Source organism: Wallemia ichthyophaga, assembly GCF_000400465.1.
Source record: "Wallemia ichthyophaga EXF-994 unplaced genomic scaffold scaffold10, whole genome shotgun sequence".
NCBI classification, from domain to species: Eukaryota; Fungi; Basidiomycota; class Wallemiomycetes; order Wallemiales; family Wallemiaceae; genus Wallemia; species Wallemia ichthyophaga.
In genome coordinates this window covers 40,896-54,313 of record NW_008806283.1, presented here as the reverse complement: position 1 = coordinate 54,313, position 13,418 = coordinate 40,896, and the positions used below count along the sequence as shown (strand labels likewise).

At 46.1% G+C, this 13,418-nt stretch overlaps 8 protein-coding genes across 8 annotated transcripts; 4 read left to right on the top strand and 4 right to left on the bottom strand.

Moving 5' to 3' along the window:
• Nucleotides 1-554: 554 nt before the first annotated feature.
• J056_000455 (uncharacterized protein) lies at nt 555-2,709 on the top strand (the record flags this gene model as incomplete). Its single annotated transcript, XM_009270083.1, has 5 exons — nt 555-1,165; nt 1,212-1,536; nt 1,584-2,025; nt 2,081-2,362; nt 2,453-2,709. The coding sequence occupies 5 exons, from the start codon at nt 555-557 to the stop codon at nt 2,707-2,709; spliced, it is 1,917 nt and encodes a 638-aa protein (XP_009268358.1).
• Nucleotides 2,710-2,945: 236 nt separating this feature from the next.
• J056_000454 (Sorbitol dehydrogenase) lies at nt 2,946-4,265 on the bottom strand (the record flags this gene model as incomplete). Its single annotated transcript, XM_009270082.1, has 5 exons — nt 2,946-3,454; nt 3,501-3,732; nt 3,779-3,879; nt 3,927-4,006; nt 4,057-4,265. The coding sequence occupies 5 exons, from the start codon at nt 4,263-4,265 to the stop codon at nt 2,946-2,948; spliced, it is 1,131 nt and encodes a 376-aa protein (XP_009268357.1).
• A 700-nt stretch (nt 4,266-4,965) lies between these two features.
• On the top strand, nt 4,966-6,036 carry J056_000453 (uncharacterized protein; the record flags this gene model as incomplete). The annotated part of the gene is made up of 1 exon (XM_009270081.1): nt 4,966-6,036. One exon carries the CDS (start codon nt 4,966-4,968, stop codon nt 6,034-6,036), a length of 1,071 nt encoding a protein of 356 aa, XP_009268356.1.
• Nucleotides 6,037-6,495: 459 nt separating this feature from the next.
• J056_000452 (Protein BOB1) lies at nt 6,496-8,764 on the bottom strand (the record flags this gene model as incomplete). Its single annotated transcript, XM_009270080.1, has 2 exons — nt 6,496-6,836; nt 6,892-8,764. The coding sequence occupies 2 exons, from the start codon at nt 8,762-8,764 to the stop codon at nt 6,496-6,498; spliced, it is 2,214 nt and encodes a 737-aa protein (XP_009268355.1).
• A 182-nt stretch (nt 8,765-8,946) lies between these two features.
• On the top strand, nt 8,947-9,935 carry J056_000451 (Transformer-2 protein-like protein beta; the record flags this gene model as incomplete). The annotated part of the gene is made up of 2 exons (XM_009270079.1): nt 8,947-9,535; nt 9,586-9,935. 2 exons carry the CDS (start codon nt 8,947-8,949, stop codon nt 9,933-9,935), a joined length of 939 nt encoding a protein of 312 aa, XP_009268354.1.
• A 511-nt stretch (nt 9,936-10,446) lies between these two features.
• Nucleotides 10,447-11,676, bottom strand: J056_000450 (U5 small nuclear ribonucleoprotein 40 kDa protein; the record flags this gene model as incomplete). The annotated part of the gene is made up of 3 exons (XM_009270078.1): nt 10,447-10,557; nt 10,610-10,924; nt 10,978-11,676. 3 exons carry the CDS (start codon nt 11,674-11,676, stop codon nt 10,447-10,449), a joined length of 1,125 nt encoding a protein of 374 aa, XP_009268353.1.
• A 414-nt stretch (nt 11,677-12,090) lies between these two features.
• Nucleotides 12,091-12,498, top strand: J056_000449 (60S ribosomal protein L18-B; the record flags this gene model as incomplete). The annotated part of the gene is made up of 1 exon (XM_009270077.1): nt 12,091-12,498. One exon carries the CDS (start codon nt 12,091-12,093, stop codon nt 12,496-12,498), a length of 408 nt encoding a protein of 135 aa, XP_009268352.1.
• A 301-nt stretch (nt 12,499-12,799) lies between these two features.
• On the bottom strand, nt 12,800-13,390 carry J056_000448 (60S ribosomal protein L20-B; the record flags this gene model as incomplete). The annotated part of the gene is made up of 2 exons (XM_009270076.1): nt 12,800-12,908; nt 12,960-13,390. 2 exons carry the CDS (start codon nt 13,388-13,390, stop codon nt 12,800-12,802), a joined length of 540 nt encoding a protein of 179 aa, XP_009268351.1.
• Between the last annotated feature and the right edge of the window lie 28 nt (nt 13,391-13,418).

Genomic DNA, 13,418 nt, shown 5'->3' with positions numbered 1-13,418 from the left:
TAGGAAACCTCTGAGAAGTCCCGGATGCTCGTGTCTGCTACTATGCGATGCTCCCAACAATCTCATCCTCAGGGTCCTCAGAGGTCAAAGTGGAGATTTACGTGTGTCAAATATACTGCGGATTAAAACTTATAACGACTTTATGTTTAAATGATGGTGGTCATGGAGTAAGTGGGAGATGCAAAGGATGAGGACTTATGCAGGAGAGTTGCGGACATGTCCGTGCGTAGAACAAAAACGCTGCAGACTTGTATAGTTGCAATGAAATGATACCCCATTGAGAAAGGTGGCGTATTCTTGTGCTTGAGCTGGAGTTTTACTGACTGCTACCTACTCCACATATACACTATGATGAAGCTACTTGCGAGTCAAAATGCGCAATCCAATTAGACAAATCCTAGTCAATTCAATCCACGTCTTTCTAATTAGATTTACTTCCCTTAACCGCGGAACGCTTTGGACAGCCGCGGAGATTTAAAAATCTTACTCAGGGACTGCTCTCGCTCCAGTGTCAATAAGTCTTGCTTTGACGTTGTCTGTCTTATTAATCGACAATGAGCGGCGGTGATTCACCAACACAGCTTGAGAGTATTTCTCACTTAACTCAGCAAGTGGGGAACGATGAGCCATCTAATAAACCATCACTCAAAGAGCGGGTCAAATCGACTCAGAAGTCTCTTGAGACAAATACTGAAACTGTACACGTTAAAGACTTTCAAGGTCGCAGCTACGATGTGGCACTTAATCTGGAAGCGAATGACACTTCGGACTACCAAAATGACAAGCAGCTCATCATCAATCCTCCCAAGACGAGAAATGAACCACAGGCCCTTTTTAGAGGTGACAACGTTGTTCCCAAACGCCTCAAGGCGATACGCGATCAAAACAAAGACGATAAGGGCCGTACAATTGTTTTGTGTTTGGATGGCACTGGCGATCAATTTGACGATGACAACTCCAACGTCATACGCTTCTTTAGGAGTATGGTGAAAGATGAGCCCGAGAAGCAGGTCGTGTACTATCAAAGTGGGTTAGGAACGTACTCAACTACCAAGCGCGCCAATTTTGTGGCCAACAAGCTTAGTGATATCAGCGACATGGCTGTGGGTAGCGGTCTGGGGCATCATGTCAGGCAGGCATATACGTACCTGATGGAGAATTATAGGTAAGCTCTTTGTCGGCACAAACGATGTCATCTCACACAGTGGCAGAATTGGTGACAAAATTTGCATGATTGGTTTCTCGAGAGGTGCATATACTTGCCGTTGCTTGGCTGGTATGCTGCTGAAAGTGGGATTGCTTCCAAAAGGAAATTTACAACAGGTACAGTTCGCATACGACATGTACAAAGACAACAGCAAACGTGGTTTCGATCAATCTAAGCTCTTCAAATCCACCTTTGGGATAAATGTGGATATACAGTGGATCGGAGTATGGGATTCTGTATCTTCCGTTGGATTCTACCCAAGAGAGCTGCCATTTACAAACTCCAATCACATTGTGAAAAACTTTACTCACGCTGTCGCGTTAGATGAGGTGTGTTTGATTTTGTTTAATTTGCTTACTTACTAAACTTGCAAAAGCACCGCGTCAAGTTCCGTGCAGGTCATTGGACTCAGGAACAAGAGCAAGAGAAACGCTCAAACAAGGATTCGTGGTTTCATCACCGAGAGAAAAAGCACGACATCAAATTCGACCATAGTGTGAACGAGCTCGAAGATGACGACAAAGATAGTCAACATGAGGAGGAGGTTGATCCATGGGAAAAGATTGAGAACATGAGACAGGCGCTGTTTTCCAGAATAGACGAGCTGCGTCAGCAAACTGCCAAATCGCGTTTCAGCACTAAGCGTGTAGACCTGGACAGCATTGACAGAACCAACCCTCAAATCCAGAATTTGTTGCAGCAATTATACAAGTTGCCTGTGCAACACGATTCCTACGCCAGTGATAAAGACGACGAAATACGTGACAATACGAAGGTCAAAGAAGTTTACTTCCTTGGCGCTCACGCGGATGTCGGTGGTAGGTTTTGGATTACTTGAAAGACAGAGAAAAATGGAGAACTAACGGTGAGCAGGTGGAGCGGTCTCGAACGAGACCAGAAATGCATTGCACAGAATCTCACTGCGCTGGATGTACAGGCAATCTTTCAAATCAGGTAGTGGGATTCTGTTTCATACGCACTTGCTCGATTACTACGGATTAGACCTTTCCACTCTTTATCCGATCGTCAAGCCTCGAAAAGAGGCGGCATATAATGTCCCAGAAGGTTTCCCCCCGGAACCAAACATGGAGAACGTGCCCGTCGAGCGCTACGACCGCTCTAAACTTTCAGAGGAGCACGAGGATGTTTATGATTGTGAGTAGAAAAGAAGAAGGAGAGATGAACTATAAACACAGCTCTCTTTTTCATTACATCCATACAGCCCACTAATCTCTGCTATCTCAGCTTTGACATCTATCAACGATCAACTAGCTATAGCTAAGAGCTGGTGGTTATTAGAAGCCATGCCTCAGAAGGAATTTTATCAAGACCAACAATCAGGCGTACCAAAGAAGCGCTACGCTATGAACAAGGGTAACTTTAGAGCCATCAGAGGCAACAACATCAAGTTTCACAGGACAGTGAACATCCGCCAGGAGTTGCTCGGATATCAGATCAGAGCGCGTATGCAAGATTCATCGGAGGCACGATGGGTTTATTAGGTGAAACCTATTCGATTGGACATGGAAAAAAATTTTCATCAAACACATGATAATTCTTAAAACAATTCATATACAACAAACACGGAATACTAGCTAATTATATTCGCACTACTTACCTATACCTTAATACATGACATAATTGTTGCTTGCAAGCAAACGTGTTCTATCAACACACTGATCACTCCAATTTTAAAAAATTTAATCATGAATTCTAAATCATACAAGAAATCCTCCGTTTAGTCCAGGACCTGAACCTTGATAGCGCCACTTTTAGGATCAGCGGCGGTATCGAAGGCATCCATGGCATCCTCGAGGTCGAATCTGTGCGTCACAAGTGGCTTGAGGTCGATCATGCCTTCAGCGACGCAGCGAATAGCACGTGGATATTGATTAGCGTAACGATATTGAAATTGGATGTCGATTTCATTAGCGGAGAGATGCATGAATGGAATCGACTGTATGTCTTTGCCCACACCGATGATGAACACCTTTCCACCAAACGTCATGGAAAAGATAGCGGCGTGAACGCTGCTCTCAACACCCGTACACTCCAATGCCAGGGTGAGAGGCATACCAGCTTCCTCTTTGATTTTCTGCGCAATGTCTTTTGGTGTCTGACCTCTCTCAATGAGGACTGTCTTGACGGATGGGACGAGTTTCTTAGCGAAGTCGAGACGTGATTGGGATAGATCGGTGATTATTGGAATGGATCCGGCAGCTTTTGCTGCTAAGAGGGTAACCAGACCTATGTAAATTGTTAGATTGGCTACTGTTGAAGATATCCGACCAACCAATAGGTCCAGCTCCACAGATGACTACGCCATCACCTAACCGCAATCCACTGCGGTAGATACCGGCCATAGCGACCGTTAGCGGTTCGCAGAGCGCACCCTCTTCGAACGAAACCGAGTCTGGTAGCCTGTGTAGCCACGCAGCTGGATGCAAGTGATAGCGGCTCATTGTACCGAAGTGTGGCGGTGTGCTGAAAAAGATGTCGTTCTGGCACGCGTTGTATCTTCCAAGCTGTTGAGTTGGTCAGATACGTCGATATCAACTGACTGAGACCTACTTTACAGAATTCACAATTACCACAGGGGATGCCCGCTTCGATTGCTACTCTATCGCCCGCCTTCCATTCTGTAACACCTTGCCCGACTCTGGTGACCTCACCTGTGCGCACGATAAGCCAAAACGCGCCAAAGTAATGATATATTTACCACTTGACTCGTGTCCCGCACCACAAATGCAACGCACAACCATATCGCCGATGTGGCCATGCTGCGAAAAGTGCACATCACTTATGACGTGTTGGTGTTAGGTGGGAAAATTGGCAGTAAAACCACTCACGATCCACATATTCCAGTCGCTCGAACATTAACTTCTACTTGGCCTGGTGCAGGATCAAATCGAGGCTTCTCGACGAACTTGTTAACATGATCAACGTCATATGTGAGCGCTATATTTCTTCCAGTGCCTTTGGCAGGCTTTTCTTTGAGTATTCTGAATTCTGGGTGCTCGAGGAGGTTCTTAGTGTTGTATAGTTGTCTATCAGTCATATTGGAGGTGTTGTAAGACGATTTCGTTTGTCGTCGCTTATATATACAATCACGGAACTTGACCGATTTGTCAGTGCAGCTGAGCGGAGAGAGCCGACTGGAGCAGAAGTGCTTAGTGTGGATGATTAGTTGTAATAAATTATAAAGCGATTGATTATTACTAGTATAAGGGTGTATTAGGTTGTATTGGGCTGTTTTGGACTGAAGGGCAGTGGAAGATTATCAATTATGCTGCTGCTGCCGCAGATGCTGCAAATTCTAAGGAGAAGCTAAGTGGAGATTTTAATTGATATCCGCATCGGTATTCGCATTGACCAGATCGCGTTGGTGTACTTCTTAGGAAAGTAATCAAGCAGGCTTATTTAATATACCTTAAGCTATTATATTTAAAAATAAATCCACGCTAAAAAGCATTGAAAGCATTCATCCATAGCATCCGGTAAAGGTGTCTCAGTGCAAACAGGGCAAAAGACAAAGTATAAATACATCCGATATCATCCACGATGAAATTCATGTGCAGATTATCTGCAGCCTTAGATATCCGCAGCTCTCTTCACCGCCAAGGGCTGATCGTGTCTGAGATTAATATCGTGTAATACATTTTTCACTCGCTAGATAAATTCATTGCGCATTAAGAAACTTGTACAGATACACACCCATCAACACATTACACACAACACCAAACTCCATGCTATAGCACATGGACGGAGATTCTATTCCGCCACTTGCCTCAAAGTCGCAACTGCGGGCATACTATTCACTCCTAGTCACAGGCAGTGCACTACATCTATTCCTATTCATTTTCACGCTATCATCCCGCAATGTCAAGAAACACGCCGTCGTACTGAATTTCTACTTTGTTTTCTGCGTCACACTATGGATGGACGCGGTGCTTCTATGGACGGGGCATATCTACGACCCCGATCCGCCGACAGGACTAGAAATAACAAATGCCGTATCAAGACTACCAGGAATGGTGATGAATGCCAGTACGACTTTAATGGTAGTAATGAAATTCTGGGTGTCAACAAATATAGCCTTATCTACGCGAGTATCACATTACTTCTACTGGGCTGATTCGAGGGTGTTAGTAATGATACCATACTTACTTGGCATTCCATTCGTGATTGCGTTTCTAGTAGAGACAATCACCCATTCATCCATCTTGATACGCACACCACTGTATGCTAGCATACGACCGCCGAATAAACTTCTTTATGCTTCCGTAAGCGTATCACTCGTTCTCATGGTTCTCGTCCTCGTTGTAGCGGTATGGCTTACGTTTCTGCTGTGTCGGATGCGCGCTGCTCAGCGCGGTCTACTCCAGACGAGCTGGACTGTAAACATTCAACTTGCTGCGCGTCTCTTGCTCTTTCTTTTCTACTCTTTTATATCTATTGCGCTTCACATCAAAACTTTAGCGCCGGGAACGCACAACGAGGCGAGAAATGAAGAGCTCTTTGGCAGTATCGGAATCATTGCTTTCGCACTCTTCTTCATCCAGGCCGATATACTTGAGGCGCTAGGAATGGGCCTCAGGCTTAGGAGAAGCTCCCTGCCCCACATCTCGCAGATCAAGACTGAAGAATTAAGTCAGTTGCATTTGCCCAGGAAGCCCGAAATGTGTGCCAAGGGGAGTAGTGATAAGGATTATAGCCTTATTGAGTCGCAGTCGTATTCACAATCGCATTCACAATCACAATCACAATCACAATCACAATCGCATCGCAATCTTTCCCTCCCCAGCAATCAATCGCAGCATATCGCATAGTAAAGTTAGTTTGTAATGTACAATATCGCCTATTATGAAAAGTTGACACTGATGAGTATGAGTGTTGAGTCACTTGGTGATATCACAGCTCAGAATGATAAAGCTCAAAGTGAAAATGAAAGAGTGTATTTATGTAGGTATGCGAGACGCCCCATACCACTCTCCGAATGAGCGCCATTCACGTTTGAGTTGCGAGTTGTGATATGTGTGAGAATAATAACTTATAAGGCGTAAGACATGGAATTAAAGTATGTAACATAAATATTGAACTTGAGCTGGCTAGGAAATGAATAGAGAATGTGGGGGGGGGTATAGATAGTACACTATGCGGGCCAGTGAGTGAGCAAGCACGGAGATGAGAAGCAGGAAGCAAGAAGCATAGCAAGTGAGAAAAAGAAACAGCGCTAACACGGCAGAAGATTATACCATCGCAAGCACTCTTTCACTCACTCAATCAAACTAAAAATCCTTGTCTCGATCCTCATTTCCGAAGCTGCTCGACAGGTTACCAAAGGAAGAAGAGGTAGTGCGCTTCTTTTCGTAAGTGGGGGATGAGTGAGAGGGGTGAGTAGCGCCAGCGCGAGTATGACTGCCGTGACTACCACCCTGAGTACCGCCCTCAGACGCACCGGCCATAAGTACCTGTGCATCTTGCGGCGAGAGGCTGTCAGGATTATCGCGTGCATTCGCTCTCTGCACTCTCTCTCTAGAAGTGGGCGAAGGAGGGCGGGGTGGAGGAAACATAGTCTGCGCTTTATCCAGAGGGATAGTAGGGATAGTGCAGCTACTAACGACGGGAGCTGGAGTAGGGCGTTAGTAACGAAAATAGCAAGCCTCTCATAACACATCTCTCACCTCCTATATCTCTCACTATACTGGCTTTCATGAGCGCATTCATCCACTCTCTCGTCACGCTTTTCTCCTCACTTGCAAAATGGTGCGTGTCACGTTCACGTTCGTGAGATATTTTGAAAGCGAATTGGTGGCGGGAGGAGTTAGATTCGTCGGCGAGCACCTTGAAGCCGTTTAACTGAATGAAGCCCTTCAATTGCGTATCGTTCTCGTTCTTGAGGTAGAAGAGTTGCGAGCCTTTCAAAACAAAGTAGCGCATCTTCCACCCATACCTCTCCCCCCTCTTTTTTAACCACCCTTTGCAGTCGCACCCGCCTATTTTTTGTAGGGCTGTACCGTCCCGAGATTGGAAGTGGGTGAGGTCTACTACACTCCTTCGAGTGTCTGCGTTTGTGTTTGTGTTTGTGTTTGCATTGTCAGTAGATAAAGACACTCTGTTGGCGAATGAGGATTGTGGTTGGGATTGCTGCGGTTGCGGCGAGGTGCTAGGACGACCACCGCCGTTAATATTGCGCAATGAACGTTTTGATCCGAGTAGTCGGGCAGCTGACCAACCCTCCTTGTCACTCTTTTCAGTCTCGTTACTGGCACCACTGTAGCGAGGAGCAGGTTTGCGTGGGTTGCCTTTACTGCCGACGCCGAAAAAGGCGGAGGAGTCTGAAGTGCGTTTGCGGAGGGAGGGAGTGCGAGGAGATAGAGGGGATTGGATGGTGGGTGAGGTAGCTGAGGAGGGCGAGTTAGTTGAGTTGTAATTATGACCACTAAAAGCTCTTCGGAGGGAATTTGTGGCTGAGGCGGTGCGAGATAACCCGGGTTGAGAGTGTGGGGAGGGTAGCGAGGTTGTGACAGCAGTAGGAGGGTCAGATGGGGCGTTGTTGATGCTGCTGGTGTTGATGTTGCTAATTGGTGTTTGGTTATGACCAGATGACTTGGATGTCTCACTACCACGTTTATGGTTATCAACACCCTGATCCAAACCGGCTAAAATGCGCAAATCTTTAATAGCATTTGCAAGTTTAACACGCTTACCGAAAGCAAGTATGTCAATTTCTTTGAGGGAGTCAGTGTCCAATTGGAGGAGAACATCACCGGAGATGTCGTGTTGAAGAAGTTTTTCACATATGTAATCGTCGAAATTTTTGTGCTTAGCCCAATGAAGGACGTTGTCGAGGGACCAGTTGGGGATGTCTGCGGTGTTTGGAGAGGGTGGAGTAGGAGATTGGTTTGAGTTGTAAGAGTTAAAAGAATTTTCTGGTTGAAAAGGAGGATTTGGAGTTGATTGCTCATTATTATCAGTAATAGGGGAATGAGTAGGAGTCAAATTTTCATCACTATCGCTACCGAATTGGAGGGAAGTGGGAGGGTTAAGGTTCTTCTTCGCCAATAGGGAGCGTGCATTTGCGTTAATGGGATCATCTTCGTTGTCAGAGTGATCCAGGGTGATTTGTGAGGAAGTGTTTGAGTTAGTAGATTCAACGATTGGAGCGAGAAGATTTTCATTGTCAGGGTGGTTGGTAGAGATGTCGTTTATAGCGTCTTCGATTTGAGACATGGTTGAATTGATGGGAGTGTGTTGTGGGGGTTGTTTTGGGTGTTCCTGATCAGCCACGGCAGTCACGGAAGCCGCAGAGGCCACGGCAGAAACAGGAGCAACACCGGGGGCAATAGGTTTAGACCAACAAGTATAAGATTCAGGAAATAAACCTTGATTACCATTTTCGCATTTACCAATCCACCAACCATCTTTAAATTCCTCGTCTGTCTCTATAATATAAATAATATCCCCACAATTAAAACTCAATTCATCGTCAACTTCCCCTTGGAAATTAAACATTCCATATATAAAATTCTCATTTGTTGATTTACCAAATGGCATTTTAATTTGGCAAAGCCGTGGTGTCGGTCGTGGTGGTTGGAGATGAAGGAGATGAAGACAATTCCAAGAAGAATAAGCTCAAGACAGCTGTCAGATATAATTATATATTTTTATTCATTTTTCAATTTTATTTTATTTAATATGTATTCCCTTCTTACTCACTAACCACCATCATCTACTAAATGGCTGACACTGAAATACGTGAAGAGTTCAAGGGAGAAAATCAAGCGGAGGATGCTGGTTGGGGTTTAAAGCAGGAGAACAATGAGGATGATGATGGCTGGGGGTTCAAGGGTGATGATACTCAGAATGGCTGGGAGGAGTCTAAGCAAGAGGATAATCCAGGCACTCAGGGCGCTCCAGGTACTCAAAATCCACAGCCACAGTCACCACATCTTCCACGCTCTCCACCACGCTCTCCATCCCCTCCTCCACGCCCTTCCCCACCTCCACCACGTCGCCGCAATGAAAACCCACCAGAACCTAACGAAACACTTGGTGTGTTCGGTTTATCGATTAGAACACGTGAAATCGATTTAGAAGATGAATTCAATCGATTTGGTAGAGTGGACAAGGTTACAATCGTATACGACCAACGCTCTGATCGCTCTCGTGGCTTTGGTTTCATTAAAATGGCCTCAATCGAAGACGCAGACAAGTGCATTCAAGCTTTAAATGGCGTTGAAATTCACGGTCGTAACATTCGCGTTGACTTTAGTGCAACTAAGCGTCCACACTCTCCAACTCCTGGTCAATATATGGGTGTTAAACGTGTGTTAGGTCTTTATTCTGGGTAACCCACTAATTTACCCTCTTGACAGGCTTCGACGACCGTCGCTTCGATCGCCCTCCTCCACGCGGTGGTGGTGGTGGATACCGTGGTGGTCCTCCTCCTCGTCCTCCTCCTCGTCGTGGTTACTACGACCGCGATGACTGGAGAGGTTCAGGCTCCAGACGCAGCCCACCACCCAGACGCCGCTATTCACGCTCTCCCCCACCAAGACGCTACCGCGACTACTCGCCACCACCACCACGTGCAGGTGGTTACGGTAGACCTCGCTCTAGATCCCCTCCTCCACGCGGTGGTTATGCCAGACGTTCTCCTCCTCCACGCCGCTTCAGTCGCTCTCCTCCTCCTCGTCGCTACTCCCCTTCCCCAATGCGCGATTAGATGGTAGTGTGAAAAATGAATAAATGCAAGAAACGAAAATTTGTTACAAGTCGTTAATCTCCAACTAACCCAACCCACCCTTTCTAGCTTTTTCAATTCAAGTAAAATATTTAATCCGTTTCTGTTGATTGACCAAGAAACAAGACTCAAGTAGTACATATACATGATCAAGTTGAAGATGAGATGAGTGAATAAGTGCAAGTAGAGAGTGAAGTTGGGTGTACCAAAGTTGCAGAGGTAAAGGTACGTAGAAGTGACGTTGAGTGGACACAAAAGTACGCAGAATTATGCAGAGGTACACAAGAAGGAAAACACATACACACACAGATGTCTCGAGTGCATGTTGTTCGTATCACCACTCGAGTCACGTGATGATGTAAGCAGAAAGAAGAAATAGTAGAAAGCACAAGTCAATAACGCAATAACGCAATAACGCAATAAATTACATTTACATTCACATTGACGTTGACAGTACGCAGTATACCACGTATACCACATGAGACACCATTCATCAGCTCATCAACTCGCCCAGAAACATCCTGCAATCCTTCCCGCCAGAGACAATGACAGGGTCGGTTGGGTGAATATCGACAGCGCCAACGGTGCCAGTGTGTCCGGGTAGCTATAGCAGAGGGTTAGCAAACGCAACACGCGCAACAAAGCATTACACCCACCTTATAAAGGATATCGCCAGATTCTACATTCCACACAGTGACAGTGCGGTCAGCACTACCAACAGCTACGCGTGTTCCATCTGCACTCCACGCCGGCTGAGAGTACACACCCTCGAACGAGGACACAGCACCGTGCAGCACTCTATATTGTCTGGTAGGGTCGCTTGTGAAAGGCTTAACGTCCCAGATACGCACTGACGAGTCATTCGAGCAGGATATCAGGTGTTGCGAGCAAGGTGAGTGGCGTAGGAAGGTGACTGTGTCTGTGTGACCGGTGAGTGAGAAGAGTGTGGAGTGGGAGGAGAGGTTGTGAGCCTCGAGAAGGTGAGTCAGGTGAGTTACACTCATTTTAGGCGTTTCACACTCACATGTATCTGGTTATCCAACCCGCCAATGTACAGCGTCGAATCATCGTCTGACCATTCAAGCGCAATAACGGGAGCGTTCCAGGTAATGGTATGAACGGGGTGTTTAGGTGGTGTTCTATCACCGTTACCGTCATCGCCGTCTAATTGCCATATAAACACTTTGTTATCGTCACCAGCACTAGCAAGGAGGTTGTTTCTGGATACGGCGAGTACGTTGACGACGTCGCTGTGCCCTCTCAGCCTCCTCACCAGCTTTCCCGTCGAAGCCTGCCACACACCAATCGTGGAATCAGCTGAGGCGGTGAGGATGAGTGGATCGGAGGGTGAAGTATGTGAGAGGACTAGAGAGGTAATAGCATCCTTGTGTGCATGTGGAATGTACCCGTAGTTTGCATTATCCGTGTATGTCCTCCATAGGCTGACTGACTTGTCTGCAGAAGCTGCGACTATTGTGTTTCCAGTCATGTCGAATTTAACCGAGGTTATTTCACCGGTGTGACACCCATCGAGCTTTATAATAGGCGCCGATAGCTTGGATGTGCGGTGTACGCTTCTAATCAGCGCGTTGTCGTCGTCGTGCTTCTTGGAGAGAGCAACTTGGTGGGTGTGTGACTCGTCTAAACCCAGTTGCTGCTCCATTTCATCGCTCCTGACACGCTTAGCCGTGAGTGCCTGTGTATCTGAGCCGCGTTTAGACATGCGGTGATGGTAGTCGCTGTGAGGTGGATAGGTGGTTCAAATGGCTAAACCAGGGCACAAACAAATCAAGCCAATTATTCTTAATTCCCTTGTTTTTTTGAAGCCCCCTCACTACTAAAAATCCTAGGATAAATATTAATTTTTTCAACTCGCATCCTACTCGCAAATCTGACATACTTCTCTCTTCGCCTTGTCAAGCATAAAATAGGAAGAGTGAGTGGAATATTAAGAGTAAAGCACTCTGATTAACAAAATCCAGTGGGTGTTGATATCCGCCGTCACCACGTCAAGTCGGGCAAGCGTTCAGCGCCAAAGAGCGAGGATCCATACCTCCTCTTGCTTGTCCGTCTCTTCCGCTTCCTTGCACGCCGCACAGACAGCCAGTTCAACAAGGTTGTTCTCCGTCGTCTCTTCATGTCCAAGGTCAACAAGCCACCACTTTCAATCTCAAAGTTGGCTTACTTGAGCAAGAACTACCCACAAGCCAAGCAAGGTGCTACCATTGTCAACGTTGGCCCTGTCACCGATGACAACCGTATGCTTGAAATTCCTAAGCTCTCAATCGCAGCTCTCAGATTCACTAAGACTGCGCGCGCTCGTATTGAAGCTGCTGGTGGTGAATGCCTCACTCTCGACCAACTCGCCCTTAGAGCTCCAACTGGCTCAAACGTTATCCTCCTCCGTGGTAAGAAGACGGCTAGAGAGGCTAACCGCCACTTCGGCTTCGGTCCTCACAAGCACAAGAAGCCATACACCATCTCCAAGGGTAAGAAGGAAGAAATCGCCCGTGGTCGTCGTAAGTCTCGTGCTTTCAAGGTTTAACGGGGTGCTTGTGTACTTCTGCAGACTGTCTATGGCTTGCTATCTTTTGTTACATCCATATACATATGTTACAGACATGTTTTGTGATGATTGAGTTTATATTGAATGTGCTATAATATTTGAAATTCAAGTTTTTCATACTTGTCTCAGAACAGTACATAAATGCACGTTACACAAATCTTTAAACCTCTAATGCACACCCTTCACACTAACATAACCCCTGCAAACTAATTCGATTCAAAGTAATATTAACCAGTTCACAAAAGACTTGCCCTTGACCGCAACAGCGCAAACACATGGCTTAAGCGAAGGTGGAAGGACGCTTAGCTTGGAATGAAGATCTGTAGTTCTTGTTTCTGTTGTGAGGGAGTGGGAACTTGAGGTTCTTAGTGAGGAGTTGACGGATGTATCTGTAAAAGTTGTTAAGTACTCAGTTTTAAAGTGTCAAACACCAAACTCACGGTCTACGAATGTCCTCAGTCTTCTCGATCTCAGCAACACGGAGAATTTGTACAGAACGGAAACGAGCTCTGTGTCTGGCAGCCATGTCCTGGTAAAGAGCTTGAACAGCGTCAACACGTGACAATTCGCGGAACTCCTTGTACATGTTGTGGATACCAGAACGTGAATCGTATCTCAACCAGATACCAAAGTTCTTTGGCTTGAGTGGCTTCTTCTCGCTGATCACGTTGAGAGAAACAATCTCACCAGTACCCTTCTTCATCTTTCTGTACTGTCCAACAAAGTACCAGAAACGTGACTTTGCAACGACCTCATTTGGTGCAAATATTCTCATTCTGTAGAGCTTTGGCGTTGGATCGACTTCGGTCGGAAGTCTGCGTCCAACGACGAGATACTCTGAATACTTGTGTTGATGGCTGACACCAGGCATTCTACGGGTTTTCTTAATTTATGCGCAA